We start from the raw sequence: 19,106 nt of genomic DNA on the forward strand, positions 1-19,106 counted from the left end.
GCCCAGGGCGCGATCCTGGAGACCCAGGATCGAATCCCACGTCAGGCTCCCTGCATGGAGCCTGCTTCTCCCTCTGCCTATGTCTCTGCCCCTCTCTCTCTCTGTGATTACTATCATAAATAAGTAAAATTAAAAAAAGCTTTAAGAAACTAATGAAAAAATTGAAGACACACAAAAACAGAAAGTCCAAGTTATGGATTAGAAGAGCAAATATTGTTAAAATGTCTGCAAAGCGGGATCCCTGGGTGGCGCAGCGGTTTGGCGCCTGCCTTTGGCCCAGGGCGCGATCCTGGAGACCCGGGATCGAATCCCACGTCAGGCTCCCGGTGCATGGAGCCTGCTTCTCCCTCTGCCTGTGTCTCTGCCTCTCTCTCTCTCTCTCTGTATGACTATCGTAAATAAAAAAAAAAAAATTAGGGATCCCTGGGTGGCGCAGCGGTTTGGCGCCTGCCTTTGGCCCAGGGCGCGATCCTGGAGACCCGGGATCGAATCCCACGTCAGGCTCCTGGTGCATGGAGCCTGCTTCTCCCTCTGCCTGTGTCTCTGCGCCTCTCTCTCTCTCTGTGTGTGACTATCATAAATAAATAAAAAAATTTAAAAAAAATTATAAAAAAAATAAACCTTTAAAAAAAATGTCTGCAAAGCAACCTACACATTTCGTGTACTCTCTATCAAAATACCAGCACAGTTTTTTACAGAGCTAGAAAAACAATCGTGAAATTTGTATGGAACTGCAAAAATCCTTGAATAGCCAAAGGAACCTTGAAAAAGAAAAAAAGCAAAGCTAGAGGCATCACAAATCCAAAATTCAATTTCTCTTACAGAGGAGTAGTGATCAAAACAGCATGGAACTGGCACAAAAATATACACGTAGATCAATGGAACAGAATCGAAGTCCAAGAAATGAACCTACAACCCATATGGTTAATTAATCTTCAACAAAGCAGGAAAGAATATCCAATGTGCAAATAAGTCTCATCAGAAAACTGTTTTCACAGTGTGGAGGCTCCTCAGGAAGTTTTAAATAGAGCCGCCCTGCGACCGGCAGGTGCACGGCCTGGAGCTCACTCCCAAGATACAGATGCAGTGACACTCGGGACACCTGCACCCCAAATGTGCACAGCAGCCGGGTCCACAGTAGCCACACTGCGGGAGGAGCCTCGGTGCCCTCGGGCAGATGATGGATAAAGAGGATGGGAGATAGATGATGGTCATAGATGATAGATAGATAGATGATAGGAATGGTACTCAGCTATCAAAGAGAAGGAAATCTTGCCATTTGCAATGACGTGGATAGAACTAGAGGGATCGTGTTAAGTGAAATAAGTCAGGCAGGAAAGAGAATGACCGTGTGGTGTCATTTATAGGTGGAATTAAAGAAGCAAAGCAGATGGACATCTGTGAAGGGAAGGAAAAACAAATAAGATGAAAACAGAGGCAGGAAATACAGACTCTTAATCATAGGAAACAAACTGAGGGTCGCTGGAGGGGAGGGGAAGGGGGAGGGAATAACAGGGGACAGGCATGAAGGAGGGCACGGGAAGTCATGAGCACTAGTGTTATCTCCAACTGGTGAATCCCTGAATGCTTCCTCTGAAAGTATAATATACTATACGTTAATTAATTGGGTTTAAATTAAGTTAAAAAAATAAAAAAAAAGAAAATTGGACCACAACATTCAAAAGAATGAAAATTTGTTACACCATACCCAAGCATAAATTCAAAATGGATAAAGTACCTAAATGTGATATGGAAACCATTAAAATCCTAGAAGAGAAACTATAGAGTAACCTCTTTACCAATTGCTGTAGCAACTTCTTCCTATATATGTTTCTTGAGGTAAGGGAAACAAAACAAAAATAAATTATTGGGATTTCATCAAAATAGAAAGCTTTTGTACAGTGAAGTAGACAATCAGGAAAACTAAAAGGCAATCTTCAAAATGGGAGAAAAATATTTGAAAATGACATATCTAATAAAGGGTTTGTATCCAAAATATATAAAGAAGTTCTACAACTCGACAAAGAATAATTCTTATTAAAATATTGGCAGAAGATATCAACACTCTTTTTCCAAACAAGATATATAGGTAACCACCAGACACATGAAAAGATGCTTAACATCAATCATCATCAGGGAAATTCAAGTCAAAACTACGATGAGGTTTATTCTTAGGTATCTTGTGCTTTTGGGTGCAATTGTCAATGGGATTGACTCCTTAATTTCTCTTTCTTCAGTCTCATTGTTAGTGTAGAGAAATGCTACTGACTTCTGGGCATTGATTTTGTATCCTGCCACACTGCCAAATTGCCGTATGAGTTCTAGCAATCTTCGGGTGGAGTCTTTTGGGTTTTCTATGTAGAATATCATGCCATCAGCGAAGAGGGAGAGTTTGACTTCTTCTTTGCCAATTTGAATGCCTTTAATGTCTTTTTGTTGTCTGATTGCTCAGGCTACGACTTCTAGTACTGTGTTGAATAGCAGTGGTGAGAGTGGACATCACTGTCTTGTTCCTGATCTTAGGGGAAAGGCTGCCAGTGCTTCCCCGTCGAGAATGATATTTGCTGTGGGCTTTTCAAGATGGCTTTTAAGATGCTGAGGAATGTTCCCTCTATCCTTGCACTCTGAAGAGTTTTGATCAGGAATGGATGCTGTATTTTGTCAAATGCTTTCTCTGCATCTATTGAGAGGATCATAAGGTTCTTGTTTTTCCTCTTGCTGATATGATGAATCACATTGATTGTTTTACGAATGTTGAACCAGCCCTGCATCCCGGGGATAAATCCTACTTGGTCATGGTGAATAATCTTCTTAATGTATTGTTGTATTCTATTGGCTAGTATCTTACAGAGAATTTTTACATCCATGTTCATCAGGCATATTGGTCTGTAATTCTCCTTTTTGGTGGGGTCTTTGGTTTTCGAATTAAGGTGATGCTGGCCTCATAGAATGAATTTGGAAGTACTCCATCTCTTTCTATCTTTCTGAACAGCTTTAGTAGCTTAGGTATGGTTTCTTTTTTTTTTTTTTTTTTGCTTCCAACATATTTATTACTATTTTTTCAGATTCTTAAGTTCATTTATAATCCTGCCACACATACTCGTGTAATACAAAAACAGGCCTGGGTTCCCACCTCTAGCCAGGCTGAGTACCACTGCCCGGAGGCACTGGTCTTAGGTGAGGCAGCTTTTTAAGGGGTTCCCAGGTGCAGCATCTCAGGACGCCAGAGAGGAGAGGGGGTGTGAGGAACACCTGTGTGCACAAGCCTGTGCCGTGCTAGGGATGGGCTGCCACCTTGTAATGGCTTCACACCCTGACTCCGATTTGGGAGCCCCAGAGAACACTCTAGGAAGGTTAAGACATGATCAAAGTATCTGTGAGATCACGATACAGATGTGCTGGGTTTCTGTGGCTTGAATGGATGAGAGCCTCATTTTTCAGTCACCCAGCTGCAATGAAGAGAAGCATCAGGAGGCTTGGCCTAGCACTTGGAACTAAAGAAGTAGCCTGATTATAGGCTACAGCTGTAGGTGTATCAAGTGCTCTGTGGTTTCTAGGTGGCTGTCAGAGTGACTAAGGAGTCCTTCAGTGTTTTCCCATTAACACCCTGTTCCATGGACGGCACTTCATAGTTTTCAAAGCCCTTTCAATATATCTGTAGCTTTTCTTCTGGGCACTCTAGCTCACACGCTGTCCCGCTCACCGGCGCTGGTTTGACCTGTCAGATTCTTGAGCATCACTGCTGCACCCATAAGTCCCTGCACCAGTGCCTCCCCAGTGGACTTTACCTGCTTGGCAGTGTGGCCCATGTTCATTGCATCATTAATCCAGTTTTCCAGGAAGCGCCAAGTGTCCTCGAAGTCTGGGGACGAGTCCTGCATCATCACCAGCTCTGTCGTGTTGTAGATGCCAGCCAGCACGGCTCGGCGGGTGTACCAGTTAAAGTCCGTGGACTGGTCCCCAGCATAATGCCACATGTCATCCACCATACTGGTGATCAGGCTTAGGCTGGATGGGATGTTGTGAGGGAGCATGAGGATGCTGAGGGCCCGGGGCCAGTGCTCAATGTACAGGATCAGCATTCTCAGTCTGGTTTCCACTGCATCCCTCAGGAAATGGTCTGTCTTCCTCTTCTCTGCCTGGCCCAGCTGGACCAGCTTCTACTCCTCTTCAAGCCCATGAGTGAGTCGAGCATTGCACTGGGTCACAAAATGCAGTATCAGTTCACTGCCATTATTCCCAAACATGCTGGCTGCTGCACTGGACAGACCCAGAGACTGGGCTCCTTCTGCAATTGCCTCTGCTGTCCACCCGTGGTCAGGCACGAAATCCAGGGCTGCGGTCAGGATGCGGTGCTGCAACTGCTCCTCACTCTCATGGTCCTCTTCCTCCTCACCGCCCTGATCTGTGTACCTGGGGGGTGAACGAGAAGATTCTGGATTGGGTTCTTCTGCCTCATGTGTTTCGGACTGTTGCTGAGAAAAAGATTGGGGACGCTGTTGCTTCTGCTCATCTGAAGACTTTAGCTGCATAGTGGAAGCATGGAAGGCACGTGACACCACAGCTGACTGGCAACGGGACACGGGCAGGCACCGTAGCTGCAGGAGCCTCCAGCCCACCCGGCCGAGGACGCCGGACAAGGCCAACGCTGCCGCCGCCATCTTGAAAGCGGGCACATTAGGTATGGTTTCTTCTTTAAACATTTGATAGAATTCCCCTGGGAAGCCATCGGGCCCTGGACTTTTGTGTCTTGGGAGGTTTTTGATGACTGCTTCAATTTCCTCCCTGGTTATTGGCCTGTTCAGGTTTTCTATTTTTTCCAGTTCCAGTTTTGGTAGTTTGTGGTTTTCTAGAAATGCATCGATTTCTTCTAGATTGCCTAATTTATTGGCATATAGCTGTTCATAATATGTTTTTAAATTCGTTTGTATTTCCTTGGTGTTGGTAGTGATCTCTCCTTTCTCATTCATGATTTTATTAATTTGAGTCTTCTTTCTCTTCTTTTTAATAAGGCTGGCTGAGGGTTTATCTATCTTATTAATTCTTTCAAAGAACCATCTCTTGGTTTTGTTAATCTGTTCCACAGTTCTTCTGGTCTCGATTTCGTTGAGTTCTGCTCGAATCTTTATTAACTCTCTTCTTCTGCTGGGTGTAGGATCTCTTTGCTGTTTTTTCTCTAGCTCCTTTAGGTGTAAGGTTAGCTTTTGTATTTGAGTTCTTTCCAGTTTTTGGATGGCTGCTTGTATTGCGATGTATTTCCCCCTCAGGACTGCTTTTGCTGCATCCCAAAGATTTTGAACGGTTGTATCTTCATTCTCATTAGTTTCCATGAATCTTTTTAATTCTTCCTTAATTTCCTGGTTGACCCTTTCATCTTTTAGCAGGATGGTCCTTAACCTCCACGTGCTTGAAATCCTTCCAAACTTTTTGTGATTTAGTTCTAGTTTCAAGGCATTATGGTCTGAGAATATGCAGGGGACGATCCCAATCTTTTGGTATCGGTTCAGACCTGATTTGCGACCCAGTATGTGGTATATTCTGGAGAAAGTTCCGTGTGCACTCGAGAAGAATGTGTATTCAGTTACATCTAGAGGAGAACACAGGTAACACCCTTTCTGAACTCAGCCACAGTAACTTCTTGCAAGATACATCCATGAAGGCAATAGAAACAAAAGCAAAAATGAAGTATTGGGACTTTATCAAGATAAGAAGCTTTTGCACAACCAAGGATACAGTCAACAAAACTAAAACACAACCTACAGAATGGGAGAAGATATTTGCAAATGACGTATCAGATAAAGGGCTAGTTTCCAAGATTTATAAAGAACTTATTAAACTCAACACCAAAGAAACAAACAATCCAATCATGAAATGGGCAGAAGACATGAACAGAAATCTCACAGAGGAAGACATAGACATGACCAAGAAGCACATGAGAAAATGCTCCGCATCACTTGCCATCAGGGAAATACAAATCAAAACCACAATGAGATACCACCTCACCCCAGTGAGAATGGGGAAAAATAGCAAGGCAGGAAACCACAAATGTTGGAGAGGATGTGTAGATAGGGGAACCCTCTTGCACTGTTGGTGGGAATGTGAACTGGTGCAGCCACTCTGGAATACTATGTGGAGGTTCCTCAAAGAGTTAAAATAGACTTGCCCTACGACCCAGCAATTGCACTGTTAGGGATTTACCCCAAAGATACAGATGCAGTGAAACTCCAGGACACCTGCACCCCGATGTTTCTAGCAGCCATGTCCACAATAGCCAAACTGTGGAAGGAGCCTCGGTGCCCATCGAAAGATGAATGGATAAAGAAGATGTGGTATATGTATACAATGCAATATTACTCAGCCATTAGAAAGGACAAATACCCACCATTTGCTTCAACATGGATGGAACTGGAGGGTATTATGCTGAGTGAAGTAAGTCAATCGGAGAAGGACAAACAGTGTATGTTCTCATTCATTTGGGGAATATGAATAATAGTGAAAGGGAATATAAGGGAAGGGAGAAAAAATGTGTGGGGAATATCAGAAAGGGAGACAGAACATGAGAGACTCCTAACTGTGGGAAATGAACTAGGGGTGGTGGAAGGGGAAGTGGGTGGGGGGTGGGCGTGACTGGGTGATGGGCACTGAGGTGGGCACTTGATGGGATGAGCACTGGGTGTTATTGTATATGTTGGCAAATTGAACATCAATAAAAAATAATTTTTTTAAAAAAATACTAAAAAAATTACCATGAGATAGCACCTCATACCAGTCAGAATGGCTAAAATCAGCATCACAGGAAACAACAGGTCTTGGCAAGGATGTGGAGGAAGGACAACTGTCTTGTATTCTTGTTGGGAATGCAAACTGGTGCAGCCGCTATGAAAAATAATATGGAGTTTCCTCAAAATGTTATAAATATCAATACAATACATTCCAGCAATGGCACTACTAGGTATCTACCCAAAGGAGACAAAATAGTAATTGAAATGTATATGTGTTCCTTGAATTTTATAGCAGTATTATCTAAAATACTTAAATTATGTAAATACCTCAAGTGTCTGTTGACTTACAAATGGATAATGAAGTGACACTCACACACATACACAGACACACAGTGGAATATTACTCAGCCATAAAAATGAATGAATGACATCAAGTAGACCTAGAATATTATGATAAGTGAAATGAGTCCATCAGATAAAGACATATACCACATGATTTCACTCTTATGTGTAATTTAAGAAACAAAAGAAAGGGAAAAAGAGGCAAACGAAGAAACAGACTCTTAACTATAGATTACAAACTGATGGTTACTAGAGAGAATGGATTACATAGGTGATTGGTAATAAGGAGTGTACTTGTGATGAGCACCAGGTGTTGTATGGAAGTGTTGAATCACTGTATTGTATACTTGAAATTAATATTATACTGTTAACTAAGTGGAATTTAGATAAAAAAAATTTAAAATGTGTCAAAATATGTTCGTGTTTGAAAGAAGAGGAAATTTGAGCAGGATCTAATAATGCAACATAGGAAGACCCTGAACTCATTTCCAGAGATTTACTGTTACCTTAATATAGAGTAATTCCTTCAAAAGAAATGAGGGCTGACTGAACAGTTTTTCACAATAAAGGATAAAAGGACAACATTGATGATGACAGGAGAGACAGACATAGGGAAACCATGAGAACCCACCCCTCGTTCTGTGAACCGTACCTTTGAGGTATAGCATTGACAGACTTGGAGCAGATTTTCTACCCTAGATTACAGAAAAAACAAAACAAACCCTGTGGTTTAAAAATTTATATAAATGGGAAAAAAAGATATAGACGATCACATTGGGGAGGCTCCTCAGGACCCGCGGTGAGTTTTCGGGGGGACGTGGGGCCATGTCCAGGATGCAAACACACGAGGGTTTATTTACAAGCTTGAGCTTGTGTCCAAGTATACCCGACACAGCGGAGCAGGCACTTGGACCCCGAGGTCAGTCACTCATCAGGAAATGCATCTTTATAGATTTGGAAAGAACTGAGAGACATTATTATCAATGGTCCTATAATTATGTGAAGGATTCTTCCCTGAGATTCTTCCCCTGTTTCAACTGACACTGAAACACTGTGAACTCTTCGGAAGAGAAATGTCAAGGAAATAAATGTTATGCATTGCTAATTTAAAAAAAAAAGGGAAAAGGAGCCTGGGAAGAAGAATCCTCATAACATTTGTCTTTGAAATTAAGAAGACCAAATTTCATGGTTCTTAAAACCAGTGGGACTTAAAGCCTAGAATTTAAAAAATCAGTGGGATTGGCTTTGGAAGAGAGCAGGCAGGACAAGAGGAAGTTGTGTCCCCACCCTTACAGAGCACAAATAAACAGACCGTAGAGGTCCAGCTTAGAAGTACCTGTTTGAAAAACACCTGGAGAATACATGAGGGCAGTTATTTACTGATCTTAGACTCTGTCCTGGAGAGACAGGGATTGCTGATGGATTTGTGCAGGAAAAACAGTGCTAGCAGATGCTATCTCCTCCTGGATTCCTCAGCATAAACACCCAGCCACCAGCAGAAACCAGTGTGGATGGTAACCATGACTACCTTGCTTACTTCTAGCTCTGTACCTTACACTATGGTGGACCTGCTCTTCCCACTCACCTTTCCCTCATTGTGTTACAAGTCTTCTAACCAGAAGACCAGTGCAGACCTTGTCAACTCCACGTTTCCCAACTCACATGTTTTAAGGGGCCTTGGTCCTTGTGGCAGTGGCAGTGGCAGCAGTGGCAGGTCATATAAAAGCCTGACATGCCCCTAGATAACATTGTGCACTGTGCCAGCCTTATACAGTTTTGGATGAACCCAGGCTGGCGTAAGTTCTGGGAGTGACAGCAGATCTCATTTCACAAGCAGACCAGAGTGCACCTTGTTAAAACTGAATACTCCACCCAACTCTGAGACCAAATACTAACTAACCACAGCAGGCAAAGAGAGTCTCTGTATAAGATTGGAATAAGGGAGAAAGTGGACAGGACACAACAGCAGGGCACATGCAACACATATAGGTGACAGTCCATGACATGCTTTGTTCTGGGGAACAGAGCATGTGTACTTCAGGACACTATAAGACATCTTCATAACGCCATGACCGTCAAGAACAGGAGCTATATGGGACTTCCTAACACACGGAAACACATACAGAGAGTTAGATGAAATGAGACAGATGAATATGTCCCAAATTAAAGAACAAGACAGAACCACAGCAAGAGACCTAAGTAAAACAGATATAAGTAATATGCCTGATAGAGAATTTAAAGTAATGATCATAAAGATACTCACTGGTCTTGAGGAAAGGGTGGAAGACATCAGTAAGACCTTTGACAAAGAGATAAAAAAAAATAACATATCAGAGATGAAGAGCTGTATAAATGGCATATAAAATACAATAGATGGAATAAATAGTGGACTACAGGAAGAAGAGGAACTTATAAGTGACCTGAAGGATAGACTAATGGAAACTAATCAAGGTGAACAGGTGAAAGACAGATACTGCATAATCAGAAATGACTGAGAGAACTCAATGACTGCATCAAGAGTAATAACATTATCATTATAAGGTTCCCACAAAAGAGAAGAGAGAAGAGGGCAGTCGGCAAAATATGTACTTAAAGAAATAATAAATAGCTGAAAACGACCTGAATATGGAGAGAGAAAGAGATCCAGATTTAGGAGGCACAGAAATTCCCCCAAAATTTCAACCCAAGAGAGTACACATCAAGACACATAGTAATAAAAATGGTGAAAAGTTAAACAGAATTTCAGAGACAGCAAGAGAAAGGTAGACAGTTACATAAAAGGGAGACTGCATAAGAATATCACTGATTTAAAGCAGAAACATTGCAGACCAGAAGGAAGAAGCATGATATATTCAAAGTTCTGTCTACAGCCATGAATATTCTATCCACCAAAGCTATCATTCAGAATAAAAGGAGTGATAAAGAGTTTCTCAGACAAACTTATCGAAGCTTATGACCACTAAACTAACCCCAGAAGAAATGTTAAAGGGGACTCTGAGTGGGAAAACCATAGAGTATGAAAAGTAGGAAATACAAAACCAGTACTAAGTATACCTGCAAAAATGTGCGAAAGTCTTCACAAAATTAAGGATGTAATATGTGACACCATATACTTAAAACATTGAGGGAAGAGGAGTAAAGAATGAGTTTAGATTGGAGGGGCAAAATGGCGGAAGACTAGGGTCTGCAAATCACCTGTCCCCACCAAATTACCTAGATAACCTTCAAATCATCTTGAAAATCTATGAATTCGGCCTGAGATTTAAAGAGAGAACAGCTGGAATGGTACAGTGAGAAGAGGTCGCGCTTCTATCAAGGTAAAAAGACGTTGAAAAAAGAATAAAAGAAACAAAAGGCATCCAAGGGGGAGGGGCCCCGCGAGGAGCCCGGCTAAGGCCGGGGCGAGTGCCCCCAGGACAGGAAAGCTCCTTCCCAGAGAAGCAGGAGCTTCACCAATCTTCCCAGGCAGAAAGGCACTAGCAGGGAGTTAGAGCAGGAACCCAGGAAGGGCAGGGATGCCCTCAGGCTCCCTGGGACACTAACAGAGCAACTGCACACCAGGGAAAGTGCCCTGAGCTCCCTAAAGGACTGTAGCACGCGCACGTATTGATCCCGGAGCACCTCGGAGGAGCTTCGGCGGCGGCTCCGCGAAGGGGTGCTGCGCGGCCCGGATTGTGAATCCAACCGCGCAGGCCCAGGAGCACAGGGCATCAGGGACACAGCCCAGGATCTGGCCTCCCCCCGGGACAGGTAGAGTTCAGGAGGGCCAAGGACAGAAAGGACGCTCCTGCCCCGAGCTGAGCAGATCAGCGGCCCTGCCCCTGGAGCATCCAGGCCCCTGCAGTCGGAGAGCTCCATATTATTGCGGGAGCTGAATCCAGGGCTCTATTTTATGTTTTTATTTTTTTATATTTTTATTTTTATTTTTTTTTATTTATGATAGTCGCACAGAGAGAGAGAGAGAGAGAGGCAGAGACACAGGCAGAGGGAGAAGCAGGCTTCATGCACCGGGAGCCTGACGTGGGATTCGATCCCGGGTCTCCAGGACCGCTGCGCCACCCAGGGATCCCCTGAATCCAGGGTCTAGAGCTGGCCACCGCCACTGTGGTAGTTCCTCCTGGGGCCTCACAGGGTAAACAACCCCCACTGAGCCCTGCACCAGGCAGGGGACTGAGCAGCTCCACCCCGGAAGTGCTAACAACTGAAAATCAGCGCAACAAGCCCAATGCAAAGAAGACCAGCTAGACGGACAAGTTCCAGGGGAAGTCAAGGGACTTAAAGTATACGGAATCATAAGATGGTCCCCCGTGTTTTTTTTTTCCTTTTTGATTTCTGTTTGCTTCCCCCACCCTTTTATTTTCCTTTCTTTCCTTTTCTTTCTCTGTTCTCTTTTTTTTCTTTTTTTCTTCCTTTTTTCTTTCCTTCTTTCTCCTCTCTTGTTCTCCTTTTCCCAATACAACTTGTTTTTGGCCACTCTGCACGGAGCAAAATGACTAGAAGGAAAACCTCACCTCAAAAGAAAGAATCAGAAACAGTCCTCTCTCCCACAGAGTTACAAAATCTGGATTACAATTCAATGTCAGAAAGCCAATTCAGAAGCACTATTATAAAGCTACTGGTGGCTCTAGAAAAAAGCATAAAGGACTCAAGAGATTTCATGACTGCACAATTTAGATCTAATAAGGCAGAAATTAAAAATCAATTGAATAAGATGCAATTCAAACTAGAAGTCCTAACGACGAGGGTTAACGAGGTGGAAGAACGAGTGAGTGACATAGAAGACACGTTGATGGCAAAGAGTGAAACTGAGGAATAAAAGAGACAAACAATTAAAAGACCATGAGGATAGATTAAGGGAAATAAACCACAGCCTGAGGAAGAAACACCTACGTTTAATTGGGGTTCCCAAGGGGACCAAACGGGACAGAGGACCAGAATATGTATTTGAACGAATCATAGCTGAAAACTTTCCTAACCTGGTAAGGGAAACAGGCATTCAGATCCAGGAAATAGAGAGATCCCCCCCCCTAAAATCAATAAAAACCATTCAACACCTCGACATTTAATAGTTAAGCTTGCAAATTCCAAAGATAAAGAGAAGATCCTTAAAGCAGCAAGAGACCAAAAATCCCTGACCTTTATGGGGAGGAGTATTAGGGTAACAGCAGAACTCTCCACAGAGACGTGGCAGGCCAGAAAGGGCTGGCAGGATATATTCAGGGTCCTAAATGAGAAAAACATGCAACCAAGAATACTTTATCCAGCAAGGCTCTCATTCAGAATGGAAGGAGAGATAAAGAACTTCCAAGACAGGCAGGAACTGAAAGAACATGTGACCTCCAAACTAGCGCTGCAAGAAATTTTAAGGGGGACTCTTAAAATTCCCCCTTAAGAAGAAGTTCAGTGGAACAATCCAAAAAAAACAAAGACTGAATAGATATCATGATGACACTAAACTCATATCTGTCAATAGTAACTCTAAACGTGAACGGGCTTAATGACCCCAACAAAAGGCGCAGGGTGTCAGACTGGATAAAATAGCGGGACCCATCTATTTGCTGTCTACCAGACACTCATTTTAGACAGAAGGACACCTACAGCCTGAAAATAAAAGGTTGAGGAACCATTTACCATTCAAATGGTCCTCAAAAGAAAGCAGGGGTAGCCATCCTTATATCAGATAAACTAAAATTTAACTCAAAGACTGTAGTGAGAGATGAAGAGGGACACTATATCATACTTAAAGGATCTATCCAACAAGAGGACTTAACAATCCTCAATATATATGCCCCGAATGTGGGAGCTGCCAAATGTATCAATTAATAACCAAAATTAAGACATACTTAGATAATAATACACTTATACAAGGTGACTCCAATCTAGCGCTTTCTACACTCGATAGGTCTTCTAAGCACAACATCTCCAAAGAAACGAGAGCTTTAAATGATACACAGGACCAGATGGATTTCAAAGATATCGACAGAACTTTACATCCAAACTGAACTGAATACGCATTCTTCTCAAGTCCACATGGAAGTTTCTCCAGACTCGATAGGTCTTTTAAGCACAACATCTCCAAAGAAAAGAGAGCTTTAAATGATACACTGGACCAGATGTATTTCACAGATATCTACAGAACTTTACATCCAAAGTCAACTGAATACACATTCTTCTCAACTGCACATGGAACTTTCTCCAGAATAGACCACATACGGGGTCACAAATTGGGTCTGAACCGATACCAAAAGATTGGGATCGTCCCCTGCATATTCTCAGACCATAACGCCTTGAAATTAGAACTCAATCACAAGAAGAAGTTTGGAAGGACCTCAAACACGTGGAGGTTAAGGACCATCCTGCTAAAAGATAAAAGGGTCAACCAGGAAATTAAGGAAGAATTAAAAAGATTCATGGAAACTAATGAGAATGAAGATACAACTGCTCAAAATCTTTGGGATGCAGCAAAAGCAGTCCTGAGGGGGGAAATACATCGCAATACATGCATCCATTCAAAAACTGGAAAGAACTCAAATACAAAAGCTAACCTTACACATAAAGGAGCTAGAGAAAAAACAGCAAATAGACCCGACACCCAGCAGAAGAAGAGAGTTAATTAAAATTCGAGCAGAACTCAACGAAATTGAGACCAGAAGAACTGTGGAACAGATCAATAGAACCAGGAGTTGGTTCTTTGAAAGAATGAATAAGATAGATAAACCATTAGCCAACCTTATTAAAAAGAAGAGAAAGAAGACTCAAATTAATAAAATCATGAATGAGAAAGGAGAGATCACTACCAACACCAGGGAAATACAAACGATTTTAAAAACATATTATGAACAGCTCTACGCCAATAAATTAGGCAATCTAGAAGAAATGGACGCATTCCTGGAAAGCCACAAACTCCCAAAACTGGAGCAGGAAGAAATAGAAAACCCGAAGAGGCCAATAACCAGGGAGGAAATTGAAGCATTCATCAAAAACCTCCCAAGACACAAGTGTCCAGGGCCAGATGGCTTCCCAGGGGAATTCTATCAAGCGTTTAAAGAAGAAATCATACCTTTTCTACTAAAGCTGTTTGGAAAGATAGAGATGGAGTACTTCCAAATTCATTCTATGAGGCCAGCATCACCTTAATTCCAAAACCAGACAGAGACCCCACCAAAAAGGAGAATTACAGACCAATATCCCTGATGAACATGGATGCAGAAATTCTCAACAAGATACTAGCCAATAGGATCCAACAACACATTAAGAAAATTATTCACCATGACCAAGTAGGATTTATCCCCGGGACACAAGGCTGGTTCAACACTCGTAAAACAATCAATGTGATTCATCATATCAGCAAGAGAAAAACCAAGAACCATATGATCTTCTCATTAGATGCAGAGAAAGGATTTGACACAATACAGCATCCATTCCTGATCAAAACTCTTCAGAGTGTAGGGATAGAGGGAACATTCCTCGACATCTTAAAAGCCATCTACGAAAAGCCCACAGCAAATATCATTCTCAATGGGGAAGCACTGGGAGCCTTTCCCCTAAGATCAGGAACCAGAAAGGGATGTCCACTCTCACCACTGCTATTCAACATAGTATTGGAAGTCCTAGCCTCAGCAATCAGACAACAAAAAGACATTAAAGGCATTCAAATTGGCAAAGAAGAAGTCAAACTCTCCCTCTTCGCCAATGACATGATACTCTACATAGAAAACCCAAAAGCCTCCACCCCAAGATTGCTAGAACTCATACATCAATTTGGTAGCGTGGCAGGATACAAAATCAATGCCCAGAAATCAGTGGCATTTTTATACACTAACAATGAGACTGAAGAAAGAGAAATTAAGGAGTCAATCCCATGTACAATTGCACCCAAAAGCATAAGATACCTAGGAATAAACCTAACCAAAGAGGTAAAGGATCTATACCCTAACAACTACAAAACACTTCTGAAAGAAATTGAGGAAGTCACAAAGAGATGGAAAATATTCCATGCTCATGGATTGGCAGAATTAATATTGTGAAAATGTCAATGTTACCCAGGGCAATTTACACGTTTAATGCATTCCCTATCAAAATACCATGGACTTTCTTCAGAGATTTAGATCAAATTGTTTTAAGATTTGTGTCGAATCATAAAAGACCCCGAATAGCCAGGGGAATTTTAAAAAAGAAAACCATACCTGGGGGCATCACAATGACAGATTTCAGGTTGTACTACAAAGCTGTGGTCATAAAGACAGTGTGGTACTGGCACAAAAACAGACACATAGATCAATGGAACAGAATAGAGAACCCAGAAGTGGACCCTGAACTTTATGGTCAACTAATATTCGATAAAGGATGAAAGACTCTCCACTGGAAGAAAGACCGTCTCCTCAATAAATGGTGCTGAGAAAATTGGACATCCACATGCAGAAGAATGAAACTAGACCACTCTCTTGCACCATACACAAAGATAAACTCAAAATGTATGAAAGATCTAAATGTGAGACAAGATTCCATCAAAATCCTAGAGGAGAACACAGGCAACACCCTTTTTGAACTTGGCCACAGTAACTTCTTGCAAGATACATCCACGAAAGCAAAAGAAACAAAAGCAAAAATGAACTATTGGGACTTCATCAAGATAAAAAGCTTTTGCACAGCAAAGGATACAGTCAACAAAACTCAAAGACAACCTACAGAATGGGAGAAGATATTTGCAAATAACATATCAGATAAAGGGCTAGTTTCCAAAATCTATAAAGAACTTCTTAAACTCAACAGCAAAGAAACAAACAATCCAATCATGAAATGGGCAAAAGACATGAAGAGAAATCTCACAGAGGAAGACATAGACATGGCCAACATGCACATGAGAAAATGCTCTGCATCACTTGCCATCAGGGAAATACAAATCAAAACCACAATGAGATACCACCTCACACCAGTGAGAATGGGGAAAATTAACAAGGCAGGAAACAACAAATGTTGGAGAGGATGCGGAGAAAAGGGAGCCCTCTTACACTGTTGGTGGGAATGTGAACTGGTGCAGCCACTCTGGAAAACTGTGTGGAGGTTCCTCAAAGAGTTAAAAATAGACCTGCCCTATGACCCAGCAATTGCACTGTTAGGGATTTACCCCAAAGATTCAGATGCAATGAAACGCCGGGACAACTGCACCCCGATGTTTCTAGCAACCATTTCCACAATAGCCAAACTGTGGAAGGAGGCTCGGTGTCCATCGAAAGATGAATGGATAAAGAAGATGTGGTTTATGTATACAATGGAATATTACTCAGCCATTCGAAACGACAAATACCCACCATTTGCTTCAACGTGGATGGAGCTGGAAGGTATTATGCTGTGTGAAGTAAGTCAATCGAAGAAGGACAAACAGTGTATGTTCTCATTCATTTGGGGAATATGAGTAATAGTGAAAGGGAATATAAGGGAAGGGAGAAGAAATGTGTGGGAAATATCAGAAAGGGAGACAGAACATAAAGACTTATAACTCTGGGAAATGAACTAGAGGTGGTGGAGGGGGAGTAGGGCGGGGGTGGGGGTGAATGGGTGACGGGCACTGAGGGGTACACTTGACGGGATGAGCAGGGTGTTATTCTGTATGTTGGTAAATTGAACACCAATAAAATTTAATTTATTAAAAAAAAGGGAAACAGAACATAAAGACTTGTAACTCTGGGAAATGAACGAGGGGTGGTGGAGGGGGAGGAGGGCGGGGTTGGGGGTGAATGGGTGACGGGCACTGAGGGGGACAGTTGACGAGATGAGCCCTGGGTGTTATTCTGTATGTTGGTAAATTGAACACCAATAAAAAGTAATTTATTTAAAAAAAAAAAAAAGCAAAGTCAACTGAATACATATTCTTCTCAAGTGCACATGGAACTTTCTCCAGAATAGACCACATACGGGGTTACAAATCAGGTCTGAACCGATACCAAAAGATTGGATCGTCCCCTGCATATACTCAGACCATAATGCCTTGAAATTAGAACTATATCACAACTAGAAGTTTGGAAGGATCTCAAACACGTGGAGGTTAAGGACCATCCTGCTTAAAGATGACAGAGTCAACCAGGAAATTCAGTAAGAATTAAAAAGATTCATGGAAACTAATGAGAATGAAGATACAACTGTTCAAAATCTTTGGGATGCAGCAAAAGCAGTCCTGAGGGGGAAATACATTGCAATACAAGCATCCACTCAAAAACTGGAAAGAACTCAAATACAAAAGCTAACCTTACACATAAAGGAGCTAGAGAAAAAACAGCAAATAAATCGTACACCCAGTGGAAGAAAAGAGTTAATAAAGATTCGAGCAGAACTCAATGAAATTGAGAGCAGAAGAACTGTGTAACAGATCAACAAAACCAGGAGTTGGTTTTTTTAAAGAATAAGATAGATAAACCATTAGCCAGCCTTATTAAAAAGAAGAGAGAGAAGACTCAAATTAATAAAGTCATGAATGAGAAAAGAGAGTTGACTACCAACACCAAGGAAATAGAAACGATTTTAAAAACATATTATGTTATCAACATCTAAACGCCAATAAATTAGGCAATCTAGAAGAAATGGACACATTTCTGGAAAGTCACAAACTATCAAAACCGGAACAGTAAGAAATAGAAAAACTGAACAGGCCAATAAACCAGTAACCAGCCTTATTAAAAAGAAGACAGAGAAGACTCAAATTAATAAAATCATGAATGAGAAAGGAGAGATGACTACCAACACCAAGGAAATACAAACGATTTTAATAACATATTATGAACATCTATACTCCAATAAATTGGGCAATCTAGAAGAAATGGTTGCATTTCTGGAAAGCCACAAACTACCAAAACCAGAACAGGAAGAAATAGAAAACCTGAACATGCCAATAACCAGGGAGGAAATTGAAGCAGTCATCAAAAACCTCCCAAGACATAAAGTCCAGGGCCAGATGGCTTCCTAGGGGAATTCTATCAAACTTATAAAGAAGAAACCATACCTATTCTATTAAAGCTCTTTGGAAAGATAGAAAGAGATGGAGTACTTCTAAACTCGTTCTATGAGGCTAGCATCACCTTAATTCGAAAACCAGATAAAGACTCCACCAAAAAGGAGAATTGTAGACCAATATCCCTGATGAACATGGATGCAAAAATTTGCAACAAGATACTAGCCAATAGGATCTAACAGTACATTAAGAAAATTATTCACCATGACCAAGTAGGATTTATTTCCGGGACACAAGGCTGGTTCAACACTCGTAAAGGAATCAATGTGAAAAAAAAAAAAAAACAATGTGATTCATCATATCAGCAAGAAAAAAAACCAAGAACTATATGATCCTCTCATTAGATGCAGAGAAAGTATTTGACAAAATACAGCATCCATTCCTGATCAAAACTCCTGAAGAGTTTTGGGTGTAGGGATAGAGGGAACTTTCCTCGATATGTTAAAAGCCATCTACGAAAAGCCCACAGCAAATATCTTTCTCAGTGGGGAAGCACTGGCAGCCTTTCCCCTAAGATCAGGAACAAGACAGTGATGTCCACTCTCACCACTGCTATTCAACATAGTACTGGAAGTCCGAGCCTCAGCAATCAGACAACAGAAAGACATTAAAGGCATTCAAATGGGCAAAGAAGAAGTCAAACTCTCCCTCTTCGCCGATGACATGATACTCTACATAGAAAACCCAAAAGACTCCACCCCAAGATTGATTGAACTCATGCAGCAATTTGGTAGCGTGGCAGGATACAAAATCAATTCCCAGAAATCAGTGGCATTTCTATACAGTGACAATGAGACTGAACAAAGAAAAATTAGGGAGTCAATCCCATTTACAATTGCACCCAAAAGCATAAGATATCTAGGAATAAACCTCACCAAAGAGGTAAAGGATCTATACCCTAAAAACTATAGAACACTTCTGAAAGAAATTGAGGAAGACAGAAAGAGATGGAAAAATATTCCATGCTAATGGATTGGCAGAAATAATATTGTTAAAATGTCGATGTTACCCAGGGCAATTTACACATTTAATGCAAT

The 19,106-nt window shown here is 41.6% G+C and overlaps 2 protein-coding genes across 3 annotated transcripts in view; one reads left to right on the top strand and one right to left on the bottom strand.

The window, feature by feature from the left end:
- LOC129517460 (negative regulator of P-body association) overlaps positions 1 to 19,106 on the top strand; it is a 112,308-nt gene that overhangs the window by 31,657 nt on the left and 61,545 nt on the right. The window contains exon 3 of one of the 2 annotated variants that reach the window (XM_055337306.1): positions 4,113 to 4,189. The exons of the other annotated variant lie outside the window; for it this stretch is intronic. The gene's annotated coding sequence lies outside the window, so the exon portion shown is untranslated. Of the gene's footprint in view, positions 1 to 4,112; positions 4,190 to 19,106 lie in introns of those variants that run through there. 2 annotated transcript variants of the gene reach the window in all.
- Positions 1,526 to 6,571, bottom strand: LOC129517459 (ubiquinone biosynthesis protein COQ9, mitochondrial-like). Its single transcript, XM_055337303.1, is given in 1 exon segment — positions 1,526 to 6,571. A coding segment is annotated over 1 exon segment (1,647 nt). The 5' UTR covers positions 5,331 to 6,571; the 3' UTR covers positions 1,526 to 3,683.

The sequence above is a fragment of the Nyctereutes procyonoides genome, unplaced genomic scaffold (assembly GCF_905146905.1).
Source record: "Nyctereutes procyonoides isolate TBG_1078 unplaced genomic scaffold, NYPRO_anot_genome, whole genome shotgun sequence".
Taxonomy (NCBI): Eukaryota; Metazoa; Chordata; class Mammalia; order Carnivora; family Canidae; genus Nyctereutes; species Nyctereutes procyonoides.